Here is a 19319-nt window from a genome sequence, read left to right as displayed (position 1 = left end):
CTTAGATTTAGGTATTTGGAGTAGCTAGCAACTGACAGTGACAAACATTTCAGTTCTGTTTGCATCTCGATTGGCTTTTCAAAGAGGGTGTAGTCTCTGCTTCCAGTTCTAGCATTCTGATAGTACGTGCAGTTTAATATAAAACCCGGGTTGAAATCCAGGCTTGCCCAACTATAGATTTTCTGGGAAGATTTTCATCCTTTGCATTTGTAATTATGATGTTCTTTCCATGTGTTTGTGGTGCAAATACTAGGCAATTTCTGGACATGTGTCTGTGAGTGTGCATAACTGTGTATTATTTAAGTGGGTAACGTGTGTACAACAGAGGCCAAGAACACCTGTTATAGGGTACCGACTGAGGTGTCTGTACCACATCCTTTCTCAACACACTGGTTGTACTTACATAGAAGAGCCAATGGGCCCCGAGCTGGTGCTGGATATGCCCAGTGTCCCTTCTGGGTGTTGGAAGGATAGGGCCCTGGGTAACAAGAAAAATACACATACTTTGAATAATTATAAAGGCGGTGTTTATTAAAGGACATTTTATTTTCAAAATTGGACTATCAGCTGTAAATGTACATATTTGGGGGGACTATATATATATATATACCTGGGGAAGCGGGGGGGGGGGCAGGGGGGGTGGCAGGAGGGGGAGGGGGTGGTGGTGCTGCGCTGAGGCCGGAGGGCGGGGCAGCGCTGAAGGAGCCAGCGCTGCTAGTGGCTGCTGCTGGAATCCGGTACCCACAGAGGAGCAGGGGAGGCGGGCGGGGCGCGGGCGGGAGGATGAATCGATGAAGCGCTGCGTTACAGTGCACCAGGCGCCGCGGTGGGAGCCGAGCACGGTGCGTCTCTGACCCCGCCGGCCCTCCCCTCCCGCACCCACTCGCCGAGCCCGGCCCGTCCGCCGAGCGGTGGCCGCCACTGGTCCGGGGCAGCCGCGGCGCGGCCAGAGCGGGTGGGCGCCCGGTCCGTCCCGCAGGTCCCCGAGGCCCGGCGAGCCCCGCAGGGCACATGTGCCCCCCTCGCTGTCATCTGCGCGCTGACGGGAGCATGATCTATGCCCGGGCCGGGGCTGCCAAGGTAAGCGGGCGCTTTTCGGGGACTCTGCTTGCCGCCCCTTCCTCTGCGCTTCTCTGGGCGGCTTCGCCGCTGCTGGCGAGGCCCCGGCAGCGCCCTCCTTCCCCAGAACCCGGGATCCACCCTCCTCCCCACCCTCTCGCGGCTCCTGGGAGCTTCAATTGTCAGCCTGGGGCGCGCCGCCGGGCCGGCCGGCATTCGCGGGCGTGGACCCGAGCGAGTGCCACAGGCACACCCGGCCCTCCCGGGAGGGGAGGCTCCGAGAGAAACAAAGAAACCCCCGAGCGGGTTGGCAGCGTCTCCCCCGCCCCGGCCCTCCCAGGGAGAGAGGTGTCGGTGAGGGGGCGGAGAGACCTACGTAATCCCCTCCTCAGCCCGCACCCACCCCTGTGCCGAAGCTCTGGGCGTCGGTTTCGCCTGGGGCTCCCCGTAGGTAATCGTGCGCCCGGCCGTGCCCCGGGATAACGGAGCGAGCGCCCACAGCCCCCGCACGGACGCGAGAATGCTCGGCCCGGGGGCACGTGCGGAGCCGGCCCTGGCTCCTGCGGGTGGCGGGCGCGGGGATGCGCGGGCTGGCCCCGGCCGGCTGCGTGGCTCAGCGGATCCCGCCACCTGAGTTCTCACCGGAGCCGCCGGTCCTGTCACCTGCGGTACTGCGACCTGCACACAGGCAGCGAGGAGCCGCGGGGGGCAGTGTGCCGGGGCCACCCATTGGTAGCTGAAGGTGCGCTGCTTTTCATCCCTGCCTCCCGGTCTATGACAATGCAGCCAGATTCGGGGGCTCACACCAGGCGGTCCTCCACCGCACCCGCACCCAGTGCCTCCCGCCTGCCTTTGCTGGACCGGCCGCTGGGCCTGTTTGCGGAGCGTGGGTGCGTGGGCTGGCTGGCTGTGTTGCGTACAGGGGCCGGACACCATAACTTCCCTGCGAATTTCAGCGCGAGGCGGGAGCTGGCAGCGACTCAGGCTGCGGAGATGTCGTAGGGCTTCCTGTGGTTCCAGGCACAGCCCGTCTCGGTCGGCATTGGGCAGACACCAGATATAGCATTGGGTGATTTTCCTGGTTGCGGAAGATACTGTTTGACGTTGCTGTAGTTCTTTTTTGTGCTTACTTTTCTTGGGATCTGCAGTGGTGCAATTCTCCCCTTGTTTTTATTTTTTCTCTTGGGAAAGATAACAAGGCTGTCTTAGGGAGAAATGGATATAGGCAGACAAGCATAGTTCAAAGACTAAGGGAGGCATCTTTTCTCTTTTCCTAGGATTTAAGTGCGATGTAGGAGGGCAGATGCCCTGGGAAAAGGCCAGCCTTTACAGACCCAAGAAGTGTCATTGTCCAAGACCGCACAAAGCAGGTAGCCATATCTGCGTTTCTCAGCAGCGGACTCCCTCGGCTTTGGCTATCACAGCAATTCGTTCTGGGTCGCGGATTCATTTTGAAAATGTGTGTTGTTCACTAAGAAGGGATTAGGGTCCACCTGCCTACCCCGGCATGATGTGTGTATCTGACTGGTAGAGAAATAGTGTGTGGTAGAATTCCCTGGTGCCCCTTCTTCCTCTTTGCTACCTCCTCCGGAATGTGGCACTGGAGAAATGCAGCACGCTTTTAATTCCTAGACCGGCAGGACTTCAGAGTGTTTAATTTAATAAAGCATGTTCTGACTAATTCTGGAATCCCAGGCTAGTGCCGTTGGCAGCTTTGTGAAATGACAGTTCTGCTTTTGTCTGGGGTAGTTATTTCACAGAGGCAAATTGCTTAAGTTTGTTCAGATTGTGTACCTTCTTGGCTTGGTGGAGAGATCTCATCCTGAGCCAGAACAGTCTGTAAATGCATCCGCATAGAGGGACTGCAGCTGCTGTGATCTGTTTGCGTAGGGACATTTGATCCCTTTTAAAGATGGGTGTTTTAAAAGATCACTTCAGGCTTTACCTTCTCTGACGTTTGCATCTGATATGACTATTAATATAGGAAATGCTAACAGACCAGATGTGATCATGGAAAGACAAGCCTCCTCAGCACCTTCCTTAACTGTCAAGTGAGTAAGTCGGGCTAGCTGTGGTTCCTCCCAGTTCCAACATTGTGTGATAAGGTAAGAGAGTATGAAGTTACCCAGTTTAGCAGATCAAATGGTTCTGGCCCAAACTGTGTGAGCAAAGCAGGGATTGATTCCTGAATTTATGGCTTGTTTTTATACCTGCAAGGTTGTTGTTTTTTAACCCCAGTATCTGCATTTTTCTCATAAATTAAATTAGGCAACAACTAAAACAGGTCATTTTTTAAAATCCACTATAGCAAAAATATTTTGTGGGGTTGAAGGAGAGAGAAGGATGTTGAATTCATAGGATAACAGGTTTTCTCTTTATTTGTGGATTAGTTATCTATTCCAGCCCTGTCATTTGTGGATAATTGAGACTGTAGCTTATTTCCAATGATTTTTGTTTTGTTTTGAATGAAACACTCTATGTAGCTTTTTCATCCTGCACAGCAGTTGGCAATAGCATGACTTACTTTCCCTGATAGAATTTGGTGTTGCTCATAAAACTTGTTAGCACTGTTTGGCTTGTTATAAAATTGAGTGAGGCAACAATTATTCTAAATAGGCAAGCAAAGTGTTTTCATATGCTTATACTAATTTGTACAATTTAGGGATAGTTGAGATATTTGATCATTGTTTTATGCTTATCCACACAATTTTCCACAGCAGCCTGCTACTTTTTTTAAAGTTACAATCAAAATAACTTCCTGAAAAAAATAGTACCTGTCAGCATAATGAATCGCTCCCCCTCCAATTTTCCCATAAGCCTTTTGTCCATACCACTAAGGCAGCACTTATCATATTGCAATTACATGAGTTGTGAATGGCCCACAGCCTCCTTGTCTTACAAATAGTGTGAGTATCTTGAGGACAAGGACATTATTAAATTTATCTCTCATCTCTTCAGCACCTTGAACTTTGCCCAGTCCATGGTATGCGCTTAGGCAGCGGTTCTCAACCTGTGGGTCACGACCTCTTTGCCGATTGAACGACCCTTTCACAGGGGTCGCCTAAGACCATCCTGCATATCTGATATTTACATTACAATTCATAACAGTTATGAAGTAGCAACGAAAATAATTTTATGGTTGGGTCACAACATGAGGAACTGTATTTAAAGGGCCAGAAGGTTGAGACCCACTGCTCTTAGGGTTGTTGACTGAGTGGATCTCAGGTCATAGGTGGGAATTCTTCCCTTTGTGAATCAGATGGGCAAATCAAAGAGGTTATTTAAGATGCTGGGGAGAACCAACAAGCTGGGACTCAAATCCAGGCTCCCCACTATACTGCTTCTGAGAGAGGCTACACCACACCTGCAGTAGAAAATGAGGTAGACAGCAAGTTCAAATGCTTCAGGTTTGGGTCTTTTGATTTTTACTTGGATGACTTATATTGTCCATTCTGACAAAATCAATCTGATACTGCTTTGTCCCGTCCTGCTGTAGCCTTTGAAGGAAACTTGTTCTGTCCAAGCCCTCTGTCTCCTAAGTGGCACTTAAACGGAAAGCGTGAGTGAGTGCCCTCCTGCCCCCCTCCCCTCCTCTCCAAGTGCTTCTGAAACAACCCAGCAGTTCCATTGATTCGGCCTTCGTTCCTGGCCAGCTCACCCCAACAGAGTTGCCCAACAGGAAAATTTCTGAGCTAACAGGTGTTACTTATTGATAAAGCAACCCCTGCTTCTCTCCCATCACCTTCTTCCTTTCCATCTTACAAAACAGAACAGGTGACCGTTAGGAAACCAGGAAGTACAGTGCTCATATGCCCTTTCTGTAATGCAGCCCTGGGCATGTTTGATGTCTATGGCCTTTTAGGAGAAAACAGTGTGAAAGGTTTAGTGTGGCTATTTCAAGTCACTTTTCCTCTCTCAGGTTTAATTTCTTCTTTAAAAGTAGGGAGTTGAACCAGATAATCCCAAAGGTTACTTCTACCACCATGATTCTGTGATTATTTTTGTTGGTTTATTCAATTGAGCTAATTAGAGGGCAAAAAATATTACTGATAATTTAACTTGACTATATATATGTATATATAGTAGAACTATTTAAGGCTTTCTGTATCAGCCCCTGGGTTAGCTAATAATCATGTTGGGTCCTCTGTTAATGCTATTCTCTACAAATGTAGTAATTTTTTTCTTATTTGTAAAACTAGATTTACTGTATTGAAGGAAAAGGTTTGTGGCATTTCCTGTTCCAAGAAGTATACAGTCCCCAACTCCTATATAAAATGTTTAGAACTTTAGGGTTTGATAGTCAAGGTTCCAATACCTGTAGTAAAGCGGTTTTATTTTCACCGTGAGTGTGTTTCATGGCTAAATAACTTGCAGCCAAAAGTGTTCCCTGCGATTCATCCAACCATGTCTCTTTCCATTTATTTCTGCTTCCTCATTTTGCTTTTCCCTCCCTCCCTCATTAGCTCCTGTCACATTTCACAAAATATATGCCACTAGTACCATTGCCCACCTCCCCCCCCTTCACCATGTCCCTCCAAATGCAGGAGTCGGAGCCCTATAATCTTCCTACTTGTCTCAACCTTTTCTACACCCTTCATGAGTATTGCTTCTCAAGTTTAAATATGAGGATTAGAGATAGACTAGTTCGTGTGATGATTCTGTTTATAGATGTGTACTTCTCATGGAATACATGAAATTACCAGAGCAGTTATCAGATCAATTTTGTTAGAATGGACAAAATAAGTCATTCAAGTAAAAAAACAAAGGTATTTGTGTCTTAAAGTCCCTTTCAATACTTTAGGAAACAAAGAAACATATAGATGATTTATAATGTACATCATACTATAATGTTTGGATGTGTGGGTATTGGTAAGTGGTTGTTATCTTCTGTGACACGGTCACTGTAGGGAAAAAAGTGGCAGGTGCAGTATGTTACTGGTTATTGGAAAGATATCACAAAGACCACTAGAAAAAAATCTGGATTTCCATAGCAACAAGTGATGTGTGCTGTTCACATTATTAATTAGAAACCCTCACTTTATTGTCTCAAAGATTGATGCACACAGAGAATGAAAAATAAGGATAGAGTATATAGATAGGCTCTTCTCATACTATCAGGCATCTATTGCATTGCAGTATTTTGGGTAGAATTCAGTGGATGGAACTTAAAGCTGGTTTTGGAGTTGGGGGAGGTGGGAAGAGCTGGAAAGAGAAGCCATCTGTGCCCATGATGGGGAGGCTGTCATGTAGACTTCATTTGGGGTTCCTTTTATATATTTAGTGGAACAGATTTTTCTTTTCACACTTTCTAGATCTATTTGTATTGCACAGATGTCAGGGAAATATTGTGTGTGTGAAAGAGGAAAAAAAAAAGACCAAAATTCACATTCATGGCCAGGGATTGTAATTTAAGCACGTTGCCCTTAAATTGACACCCACTTAACTTGCACAAATGTGACTTGCCTTTGCTTTCAGTGTATAAGTCACAGCAATTTGAGAAAGAGAAATCTCAGTCCTGCACATTATTAAAATTCAGGGATTCAGGTTAAGAAGGTGAAAAAAAAAAAAGATGGGAAGACTAGAATTACGCACTGTAGACCTTGCTAATGGAACCCATCAATCAGTCATCATTTTCCTTCCTATAGTAAGTACACTGACCAGGTGAAAAAACTACAGGATACATCAATAGATTTCTCTCATTCAAAGGACTTGTCTTTTTCTTTACAATTAGTCATAATTCCTTTATTATCAAAACTTAAAACTACCTAATTAACACATTTACCCCCTGTTTTTTGAGCACAAGTTATTTTTGTGAAAATAATCCTTTTGAAGTTGAGGAAAAAAAAATAATTTAGAGGGTTTTCCATGCCATTTCTCCCTCCATCTCCTCAGTGTCACCTCTGTTCATGATCAGGCACCGGACCTGTGTGTAAAGGGGATGACAGGAGAGAAACTGTTGGCACACAAATGCACTGTAATATATTACACTTTGTAGACATCCCGCCCCCCCCCCCCCCGACCCAACACCCCCACAGCACTGGTGTTTTGTTTCCTTTTATAAAACACACCTCGAAAAGTTGTTTACACTGGCTTTCTCCACTCTCCATCTCAGCCTGGCTCTCTGAGAGCATCCCACTTGGGTTCCTGTCCCCACCCGTCCCTTCCACTGTACCCTGGAGGGTCACCAGTGGTCTCTTCCTTGTCAGATATAAGGTCGGTCTCTATCCTCAGCAGCACTTCACATTGTGCGCCACTCCCTCTTTCTCAAGCTCCTGGCTTCTAGGACCCCAGATTCTCCTGGTCTTCCTGCCGCCTCCCTGGATCCTCTTCCTCAGGCTCTGTTGATGGTGCCCGAATTTTTATCCCTGCTAACCTCTACTGAATTTTGTCTCTACATGATGGAATTCTGCAGGGCTTGGCTTTCAGATCTCTTCTCCTCTTATCTACATCCCTGCCTTTGGTATAATACTGCATTCATGCTGATGATCCCAAGATAATTTCACCAGTCTTGACTCATTCCCAGAACATCAGACTTAAATATGCCACTGCCAGTATCTTCCCTTGAATGCCACATAATCTTAAATTTATATGTGGAAACCCTCTCCCCCCAATTTTTACTCCCCAAACCAGTTGCTCAAGCCAAATGCTTTTGTGTCCCCAGATTTCTCTCTCTCTCTCACCCAAATCTAGCTTTCAGAAAATTGCTCTCCCTTCCTCTCAACCCCTCCAGCCAGTACGAACACAGCTTAATAAGTCACCATGATTTTGCACTTGAATTTTAGTCAGTGTCTTGTATTTCTTGCCCATCTGCAATCTATTCTCTATACAACAGCTCAAAAGATCATTAATTCATTCAACAAATATTGACTAAGTATCTGCTATGTGTCAGGCATATTTTAGGTGTTGGCATGTAGCATAAATACAATGTACAACAGTCACAATACCTATTATGTCTTTGCCCACAATCCTTCACTGTTTCCATCCTGCTCAGAATGAAACCCAAACTCCTCATTTGGCTACAAGGTTCTTCATAACTGGGCCTCTGGCTCCTGCCTCTCCATTCTCCTTTCCCTGCTCACCAGCTCCCAGTCCTCAATCTCCTTCCTCTTCCTAAAAGATGCCAGGCACACTCTCATCTCACATGCTGTTCCCTTGATCTGGGGGATATTGCCTGGCTACAGGCAAGCTTGCTCCCTTGGCTAATGAGATATCACACCTTCATAAAGGCTTTCCCTAATACCCCATTTACACTGTGCTCTCTTCCATTTACCTAATTTCTTTTGTCTTCACACCACTTAGCACCACCTGATTTGATATATATATATATATATATATATATATATATATATATATATTTGAGATATATATATATATATCTATATATAATTATATATATATATAATATATATATGTATATTTGCTTATGTGTCTGTTTTCTGTCTCCCCTTCTAAATTATAAACACCCTAGAGCAGGGACTTGTTTATTTGCTCAGTGCCTGGAACATAATAGACACACTCTTTATGAGATCAAATTCCTTTAGAATCTGCTGGATTACTTTGTGGGTGGTATTTTTAGGTCTCTGGATCCTCTAAGAATACTCTTTTTCTTTTCCATAAATTATTTCTCCTACTTCTCGTAGTGGGGGTTGGGAGTCTTTAGTTAGTAGCAATTCTGTTATTCTGCTTGGGCATTTAGCTAGTACCGATTCTGTTATTTACCCTGGCTGCGTTCTCTAACTCTTAAAGTTGGAGTTTGTCCTGGCTTCCTTTTCAGCACCCAGCAAGTAGCATTTGGTCACTCAGTTATTAGTGTTTGCCATGATGAAGTAACCGATTGAGCTAAAGCCAACCCGCGGTCACTCAATTATTGTTGAATTGAATCACTTACTTGTTGTTGCCAGAACGTGATAAAATTGCTGTCTGCCCTCCTGTCACTACCTCCTCTGGGCCACATTGACTTTGTCATCTGGAATGTGAGCATGTGATTCCTGAGTTCAAAACCCTTGGAAGCCGCCAAAGTCTACACAATAAACAACCAACTACCCAGGCTGGCCTGGCAGGCCTGTGCGGCTGTAGACAGACATGTTCCCAGAATGTTCCAGTGACCGCTGCTACAGTCAAGTGAATCTTTTTTTCCAAACATGCTCTGTGTGCTTGCTTACAATTGTGTATTTTTTCTTTATTCTGTATGCTACTCTTCAACCCCCTACCTATCTGTAAATTTCTTCATTTTAAAGATCTAGCTTAAATCTCACCTCATAGAAGAAGCCATCACTTAGTTTCCCAATAGAAGGATATCATTCTTCCCCCCACTGTGTTCCCTGTGATAGGTATCATTGCATGTCCTTACTAACTGTTCTGCCTTTCAACCTCCCTTTATATGATGAGCTGGCTCCCCAAGGTTAAGGGCTGTGTCACATTTATCTTAGTATCCTGAAGACAATTGTCCCATTATCTGCCACTGCAGGTACTTCTCTGAATCTTTAATGAATAAGTGACCCAAGGAAAAACCCAGGAGTCGAGAAGGTCTGCATTTTATTGCTTCTAGATTGTCTTGATGTACAATGTTTGCCTCCATGAAATGTATGTTATAAGGATGGGTAGAAAGTTGGGAGAGGCAAGCTCCACCAAGAAAGGAATTTCTGTGTGCTTTTTAAGTTGATTCTCCCGAGTGCTAAGGACAGTGCTCAGTAACAGAATTCAGTAACTATTTAAAGACAGAATGCAGTTTATAGTTGGATGATATCTTAAATTTCTAATATCCTTGTTATATATTCTTAGTGAGAAAACGTCTCATTAAGGGGACTGGAGAGGCTTTCCTGAAAACACACAGTTAGACATGGAGCCTGTCTTCACCCTACTTTCCCACCCTGCCATGAATAGTGCAAATATATAGAAACTAGAGGCCTGATGCATGAAAATTCATGCAAGAGTAGTCTTCCTTCCCCTCCCTGCCGGCACCGGCTTCCCTCTGGCATCAGGGACCCAGGCTTCACTCTGGCCGCCACCAGCAGGTGCCCAGGACCTGGGCTGCTTTGCTCTGGCCCGGCTTCGTCCGGAAGGACACCCAGAAGGACATTCGATCTAATTAGCATATCACCCTTTTATTATTATAGATATATATCTATATATATATATGATATATAAATATATATGTATATATACATATTTTTTAAATTCTGGTTTACTATTTTCAAATAATTTTTCAATTGCTTATTCATTCAGAAGACATTTCTTGAGCTTCTATTATGTGACAAGTATTTATATTTGTTTGCATGTGGAAGTTTTCCATCTAGGTGAAATCTACTTATAGTTTAATATGAAAATGTGCAAAAGTTACAGCAGAATTAAATACCTGCAGTGGAGAAACATCTAATTTGAGAAGACAAAGTGAAAAAAAGTTCTTTGAGAGCAATTATTTCATTTTTCATATTATTAATGAATCATCTATTATATATCAGACACTGGGTTGGAAACTGGGTTACCATGGTGAGTGAAAATACAGCCATATTCCTTGTCTTAGAGTGAGGTCCTCAAATTTATGATATTGCTTTCTTGGAAGCTACTCATAGTTTAGTCATTAAGCAGAACATTACCCTTGTTTCTACTGAACAATGTAACTGAAGCACTACTTTTATAAGAACATTAAACTTTGTGGTATAATTTTTTTCTTAATTTTTAGAACTCTGGCCTTTGAAATTTCACTTTAGAGACAAGAGTGAATGGCTTTGTTTACATTTAGCACATCTTGGTATGCATTTGCAAATGGCTTTTGAGGAATACAGATATTTTATTTTTCAAATCTATTTTTTTCAAGTTGCCATTAGCAGATGACTTCAGGCATTTTCCAGTCAATGAGCTCTGTGAGATTTGAAAATTAGTTGTCATTTATAGATTTATAGAATGCTGGCTGGGGAAGGGACCTAAGCTATGTCTCACTTAACCCCCTCATTTCCACATGGTAGAACAGCCATCTCCCAGGGCCTTGGTTTGTGAAACCTAAAGTGGGAAGCTGTCTCTCAACTACTGACTTTGCCTAATGCTTTGCAGCACCCTTCGCTAGCTCGTGTTAGGGCAGGAAACTTGGATGCGTTCTGGGTCCAGGCAGATGTGGGTTTCAGGGTTGGGGATGGGGAGGGTGGGGACTTGTGACCAGGAGCTCATGCTGGTCCTTAGTCAATTGTTGACATGTCTAGATAGATCTTCTAATTTTTTTTCGAAGATCAAAAGACTGGATGTTTAAGAGAAATTTTATGATTTTAAGGTGTTTTTTACTCATTCAATTTAATGATTTTACAATACTTGGGGGGCCAAACCAGGGATAACTGTAGCTTCCAATTTGCAACTTCTGCTCTAGAAAAACTATGCTTTGAGTATTTCTAGGCTGGAAACAAAGGACCATGATCATGGCCTCAAATAACTAAAATATGAAAGGACTTGCTCCAAGTCTAGAATGCGAACTAGTGGGCAGAGGATTTTGACACAATATTAAGTGTTTTCTGTTACTCAGAATGATTCAAGACGAGTGAAGCATTAGTGTGCCAGTGTGCCAGTGTGCCAGTGTGCCACTGTGCAGCGGTCACTAGGCCCCTTGTTGGGGTCCTGAATGAGGCCTGGGGTACTGACATTTTCTACAACTCTTGGGTAATAAGCTCCAAGTTTGCTCTCTAAGTTAGTTGTTCAGTGGTCCCGAGAGCCTCCCACTGCCTCACTATTTCATGGAAAATGGGCCACAGCTTTCAGGACAAAATTCAGGGAGAGACAAGGTATACATATGTAGTTTGCTCTCACTCTTTTTTTTTTTAAAAAAAAATACGTTTTTATTGATTTTTAGAGAGAGAGGAAGGAAAAAGGAGAGACAGAAATGTCAATGATGAGAATCAGCTGCCTCCTTCATGCCCCCGACTGGGAATCGAGCCCAAAACCCAGGCACATGCCCTGATGGGGAATTGAACTGTGACCTCCTGGTTCATAGGTTGATGCTTAACCACTGAGCAACACTGGGTGGGCTCTCATTCTTTTTTCAATAAAAACTCATCAGCTTGATTCTTTCTTCCACTTTTGTCTTCCTCCATAATTGTCCTGTTTTCTTTTGTCCATGAAGCTTTGTGCAAAGCTTCTTTACCTTCTATATTCCCACCCCATCATTATGAAAATTTCTCTTTTCTTTATTTTTGCTACACCACCTTAAAACTTTTATTTTAAAAAAAGTGCATATATTATTTTCTATAACAAAGGTCTACAAACAAAGGCTGGTTTGCCTCTTGTTTTTATAAAGTTTTATTAGAACATAGTCACACCATCATTTACACATTCTCCATACATGTCTTCAGGCTACAACAGCAGAGCTGAGGAGTTAAGACCTTACGGCCTGCACAACCTAAAATGTTTACTAATTGGCCCTTTAAGAAAAAGTTTACTGACCCCTGCTCTATATGAAAATGGTTATATAAGATAGATAATTTGAAAACAAAAACATGTATAAAGAATTAAATAACAACCACCTATAATGACCAGAAATAAGAATCATTGGCATCTTAATGCATTTCCTCTAAGCATATATACTCCAGTATAATACTGGAGTCATACCATAAATACAACAATATATCCAATTATTTTCTTGTCATACAATTTTTATATTATATTATTTTAATTGGCTATATGAAACTCTTTAATACTCCATGTATATGTATATTTCTATTATGTGTTGATTCTTTATGTGACACTTTGCTACATGTTTTACATATACAATTTTATTTAATCTTTCTAAGCTTATGTGGGAAGTATTATTGACTCCCATATTATGGATGGAAACACTGAGACCTGACGTGTTTTTGTGACTTGACCAGCTCACACAGCTAGGCTATCTGACAACCCGGCAGCTTCAGCCATTCACCTATTATAGGGCACTAAAATTGTTTACTTCTTTTTTTTTTTTTTTTCACAGACTGGATATTAGAAATTTTGCATTGACAAATACCAATGTATACAAATCTCTGACTGCATTTCTCATTATTCCCAAAGAAATGATTTCCAAAAGCAGAACTAATGAATGCTAAAGATACACTGAGGTTTTTTCAAACACATTGAAGCTGTGTCTTTTTGCTCTTCAGAGAAGTTATAACTATATGCCGTATACCACCAGTTGATCAACACTGAATGCTATGACTTCACCATTCTGCTTTTGCTCTTTGTCTAGAGAGGAGGCTGATTAGTTTCCCTATCCTAGAATTCATCCATTGGAGACCATCCAGGAATCAGGTCTTTGAGCATGAATGACTTGTGACTCCAGGCATGGTGTCATCTCCTTAATAATTTCTTACTTTTTTGGCTGCAAACTCTAGTTCTGTCTTATCGGGCTTTGATGCACACAGGCAAATGGACTCCTTCGGTCTGGTAACAGTCTTCATGGAGCTGGCGGACCATCTGCTCTCTATCCAAAACCATCCTTCCCTAAGCTGGCTGGCTCTATGGCTGCTGCACTGGGAGGAAAAGCCATCCCATAGGAGTGCTTCTCCCTGCACTCACCGGTAAATCCTCTCCCTTTTTGCTAGTAATAGGGCTTGTGAAGAGAGGGTCAGGCCCAGCTGGCATGGCTCAGTGGTTGAACATCGACCTATGAACCAGGAGGTCATGGTTTGATTCTCAGTTGGGGCACATGCTCTTCTGGGCTCCATCTCCAGTGTGGAGCGTGCAGGAGGCAGCTGATCAATGATTCTCATCATTGATGTTTCTATTTCTCTCTCCCTTTCACTTCCTCTCTGGAAAAAAAAAAAAAAAAGAATGGGATGGCCACTCCACTTCAGCTCCTTTAGTGCACTCAGCTGGGAAGTACAGGGAGCGCTGCTAACGAGCTGTGTGGTCACCTCAGGAGTTACTCCCTCTCCTCCCTAAAAGCTATATGTAATACCTTAATCAATAAAGAAAATTTTAAAAAACTATCACTTAAAAGCATACACACACACAATAAACAAGTTTGGGAGATTCAGTGTTCAGCTATTAGAAGTGGTTGCTCCTGGGCAAGCCTAGATCTGGTTGACAGTTGAATGTTTTGTCAATTTATAACTCAAGAAAGATGCTTCTAACTTTAAACAAATTTCACCAACTTTCTAATCAAAGGACAGTTTATTCATTTAAATATTGTAGACCTCATATCCCTTTGTGATTAGGTACAAATGCTTCTCAACCTATGACAGAGTTTCACTTAGATGAACCCATTATAAGCTGAAAATATCCTAAGTTGAAAAGTATTTAATACATAAAACCTATCAAACATCTTAGCTTAGCCTAACCTCCCTTAAGTGTGCTTAGAACACTTAGCCTACAGTTGGTCAAAATCATCTAAACAAAGCATATTTTATAATAAAGTGTTGAATAACTCATATAATTTTTGTAATCACGATTTGCTGGCTTCATGCTGGGCAATTATGTTGCATTTTATCTCAATATTAATTGTCCTACTCATCTTCTTCTCACCAGAAGCATGATACGTGGGTGTTTTGTAGACATGATGGGATGCGGGAACACAAAACACAATATCCAAAAAATGCAGACACCATGAACACCATAGGATTGTGGTTACAGATTGGTTACCCTCAAGATCTGGTGGCTGACTCGGAGCTGTGGCTTGCTGTCCAGTATCAACCACATATCACTAGCCCAGGAAAAGATCAAAATTCGAAGTATGGTTTCTACTGAATGTGTTCACTTTCTCACCATTGTAAATTTGAAAAATTGTAAATTGAGCCATCGTAAATAAGGACTGTCTGTATTAGTAACTTTGCCTTATCTAGCCCAGCTAATCTACAATGTAGACAGAGGAGCATATAAAGAGCATCAGTCATTAGGAGTGTTCAAGGACACTCTAAAGGTTGAATTATTTATCCTCAATTACGTGAGAAGGCATGGTCCCATATAGCTACCTGTGTGCAGTGTGACCTGTACTGTTTCTTAAAAGGAAACCCCTGCTCTCCCATTCATTAAGCCTTTGGTTTACCATCCATGAAACCTAAAGGATTCTCCCCTGTAGTCCTTCCCAATTTCAATCCAGTTTCCTGCCCAGTTTAGAAGCAGGAAGGCCTTAGGTAAACGTTTCATTACTGAGTGAAAAAATCTGTCAAAATAATATAACATTGGTTAAACCTTTTGTTCTTTTAAAATAATATTTTTCTCTGTATATAGACATCTATATTTATTATAGAAAATTTAGAAAAAACCTTAGTGTTATTTCTATCACTCTATGAATAAACATGCATATATTTTAACTTTTGTAATTCATTTTTCTTATATTTATTGTGATAACATCATCAAATAATTACTGATTATTTTGACACAATTTTGTTGGTTCTTAGGTCTAGATATCTTCCAATTTATTTAACCAAACTCCTTGTTGGGCATTTATATTCTTACCAATTTTCACTGTTCTATTAATGATAAAGTAATGTAGATAAATCTTTGTGCCATCTGTTGTTAACTATATGACCTTTTGTGTCTGGCCTTTTTTCATTTCTTTTTTTTAAAATTTGTTTTATTGCTTAAAGTATTACAGAGAGTATTACATATGTCTCCTTTTTTTCCCCCTTGATCTTCCCCCGGCCTCCCCTACCGTGTCTTGTGACCATTGGTTATGCGTATATGCATGCATACAAGTCCTTCGATTGATCTCTTACCCACCCACCCCCAACCCTCCCCGGCCATTCCCCGGTAGTTTGACAGTCTGTTCGATGCTGCTCTGCCTCTGTATCTATTTTTGTTCATCAGTTTATAATGGTCTTTATTATCCATAAATGAGTGGTATTTTTATTTCATTGACTGGCTTATTTCACTTAGCATAATGCTCTCCAGTTCCATCCATGCTGTTGCAAATGGTCTTCTTCCTCTTCTTAAAGAATACCTTTCAGTATTTCATATAATACTGGTTTGGTGGTGATGAACTTCTTTAGATTTTTCTTATCTGTGAAGCTCTTTATCTGACCTTCAATTCTGAATGATAGCTTTGCTGGGTGAAGTAATCTTGGTTGTAGGTTCTTGGTATTCATCATTTTGAATATTTCTTGCCACTCCCTTCTGGCCTGCATAGTTTCTGTTGAGAAATCAGCTGGCAGTCGTATGGGTACTCCCTTGTAGGTAACTGACTGTTTTTCTCTTGCTGCTTTTAACATTCTCTCTTTGTCTTTTGCTCTTGGCATTTTAATTATGATGTGTCTTGGTGTGGTCCTCTTCGGATTCCTTTTGTTTGGGGTTCTCTGTGCTTCCTGGACTTGTAAGTCTATTTCTTTCACCAAGTAGGGGAATTTTTCTGTCATTATTTCTTCAAATAGGTTTTTAATATCTTGCTCTCTCTCTTCTTCTGGCACCCCCATAGTTCTGATGTTGGTACGCTTGAAGTTGTCCCAGAGGCTCCTTACACTATCTTCTTATTTTGGGATTCTTCTTTCTTTTTGCTTTTCTAGTTGGGTGTTTTGCTTCTTCGTATTTCAAATCTTTGACTTGATTCTTGGGATCCTCTAGTCTGCTATTGGATCTCTGTATGATATTCTTTATTTCAGTCAGTGTATGCTTAATTTTTAGTTGGTCCTTTTTCATATCCTCGAGGGTCTCACTAAATTTATCTGCGGTTTCTAGAAAATTCTTGAAAAACCTTATAACCGTGGTTTTGAACTCTATATCCAGTAGTTTGCTTTCCTCCATTTCTGTCATTTGTGACCTGTTTCTTTATCTCCACATTTTGGCTGCTCCCCTGTGTTGATAGAGTGGCTTTCTGTGCTAGGTGTCCTATAGGGCCCAGTGGCTCAGCCTCCCCAATTACCTGAGGTGGACACTCTTGGTGCACCCCGTTGTGGGCTTTGTGCAAAGTCTTGTTGTAGTTAAGCCTGATTGTTGTAGGTATCACTGGGAGGAATTTACCTCCAGGGCAATTGGCAGTGAGAATCAGCTGTGTCTGCAGTGGGAGAACTTCTGTGCTGGAGACACCCTTCTGAGGCAAGATTTGCTTCAGTTTGGCTTTGGTGCTCACTGAGTCTGCCCCCTGAGTGTGTCCCTTATGGATCTGAGGAGTTGTAATCTGGATGGTCCCACTCTGACCACTGGGTACACTGGCTCTTGGATCTCTAAGGAAGTGCTAATTTAGCCTCTGCCTAAGGCTACCCAACAGGAGCTACAGAGAGATCTGCAGATTTTTCTTCTTTGTTTGTGGTTTGGAGGTGCCCAGATGAGGCCCAGCTGTGAAGCAATGAAAGCTGCTGTGGGGCCTTGGGCCTTGTTTTGGATGTTCTGGGTCTGTCTGACCCAGCTGCAGTTTGTTAGGTAATTTTAGATTGCAAAGGACCAGGCCATTCATATGCAAAAGCCTCTGCCCACTGCTTGGGTGGGGCGGGGTCTCAGGGAATCAACTGGGTGGAGCAAATAGCTATGGCTGCTCCTCAGCCCTGCCCTAAGAGTCCCTGGGTCTCAGTGTCCTATAGTAATCTCTGTAAGCACCTCTGAGAGAAAGCCGCCCTCGAGTTCCACCCGACGCCATATAGTCCAGTTTCTCCCCATATGAGTCTGAGTCCGCAGAGACTCGCCCAGAACTGGAGTTCAGAGCAGTCAGGAGCTTGTGCCTCCCTCCTGATTGAAAAAGACAACCATGTCCTCAGTTGCCAGCCCTTTCCACATGCACCTCCGTACCTCTGCACTTTACTTCTGCACCTCCTCTGAGTCTCAGTGTGCTTTTCTCTTTCCTTCTAGTTGTAGAATTTCTACTCAGCCAGCCTTCCTGTGGTTCTGGATGATGTCCATTTTGTCTTTTAGTTGTATTTTTGAAGTGGTTGTGTGAGGCAGCAATTTTAGGTGTTTACCTATGCCGCCATCTTGGTTTCTCTCCTGTGTCTGGCCTGTTGAGTTTTATCCATGTCGTAGCATGTATCAGTACTTCATTTCTTTTTAGGGCTGAATGATACTTTATTGTCTGTGCCTATCCAAATGTATTTATCCATTTATCAGCCAATAAATATTTAGGCTGTTTCTACCACTTTTTGGCTATTGTAAATAATGCTTCTATAAGCATGTATATGTTTGTTTTCACTTCTTTGGGAATATAAATCTAGGAGTGGAATTGCTGGATCCTATTGTAATTCTATGTTTAACTTTTTGAAGGATTGTAGCATTTTTTAAAATAGATTTTTAATTTTACAACAGTTTGAGATTTACAAAAATATTGAGAAGGTATTACACCCAGTTTCCTCTCCTGTTAACATCTAAAATTAATTAGTACACTTGTTAAAATTAATGATCTAATATTTATACAATATTATTAAGTAAAGTCCATACTTTCAGATTTAATTTTTATCCAATATCTTTTTTCCACAAGGATTTCATGCAAGATGCAAAATTAAATGTACTTGTATATGTCTTCTTAGATTTCTCTTGGCTGTGACAGTTTTTCAAACTTTCCTTGGTTTTGATGACCTTTTCTCATGATTAGTCTAAACAGAGTTACGTGTTTTCAGGAGGGAAACCACAGAGGTAAAGCACCATTTTCATCTCCTCAAAACAAGGGTTCATGCTATCAGTGTGACTTGTCACTGTTGTTGATCTTTTCTCTTTTTTAAATATGCTTTTATTGATTTCAGAGAGAGGAGGAGAGGGGGAGGAAGAGATAGAAGTATCTATGAGAAAGAATCATTGATCGACTGCTTCCTCAGTGTCCCCTACTGGAGATCGAGCCCACAACCTGGGCTTGTGCCCTGACCTGGAATCAAACTGTGACCTCCTGGTTCCCATTCAACCACTGCACCACAACGGCAGAGCTGTTGTGGATGACTGTCTGGCTGAGATGGTGATTGTCAGGTCTCTCCACTGTAAAAAGTCATTTTTCCGCTTTCCACACAGTGCTCTGCAGGAGGAAGTCACTATGTACAGCTTACATTTAAGGAATGGAGACTAAGTTCCGCCTCCCTAAGTTCTTTAGAATTTCTCTCCACAGGAGGTTAGTCTCTTCTCCACTTATTAATTTATTCTTTCATTTATTTATGTCACTGTGGCCTCATAGTATTTATTTTTTTATGGTATTGGACTTAGGGTTTCTATACCTGAGCACTATTAACATTCTGGGCCAGATAATCCTTTCTTACAGGGATTGGCCGTATGTGTTTGCACACTAATAGAAGCCTGACCACCCCCAGTTGTAACAAGCAAAAATTTCTCCAGAGACCTGCAAATGGCCTCTGGAGAGTAAAATCACCCCTTGGTTGAGAGCCACTTCAGTGGTTCTCAACCTT

General features: G+C 42.4%; 1 protein-coding gene across 1 annotated transcript in view; it reads left to right on the top strand.

Moving 5' to 3' along the window:
- Window positions 1–798: 798 nt before the first annotated feature.
- Window positions 799–19319, top strand: part of HECW1 (HECT, C2 and WW domain containing E3 ubiquitin protein ligase 1) — a 138869-nt gene continuing 120348 nt past the window's right edge. Inside the window, exon 1 of the mRNA XM_036327421.1 lies at window positions 799–1080. Coding sequence (XP_036183314.1) covers window positions 1012–1080 — 69 coding nt within the window. The 5' untranslated portion in view covers window positions 799–1011. The remainder of the gene's footprint in view (window positions 1081–19319) is intronic.

Source organism: Myotis myotis, unplaced genomic scaffold (assembly GCF_014108235.1).
Source record: "Myotis myotis isolate mMyoMyo1 unplaced genomic scaffold, mMyoMyo1.p scaffold_m19_p_11, whole genome shotgun sequence".
Lineage (NCBI taxonomy): Eukaryota > Metazoa > Chordata > Mammalia > Chiroptera > Vespertilionidae > Myotis > Myotis myotis.
Note: the sequence above shows the minus strand (reverse complement) of the source record. Positions and strands in the feature narration are given on the sequence as shown.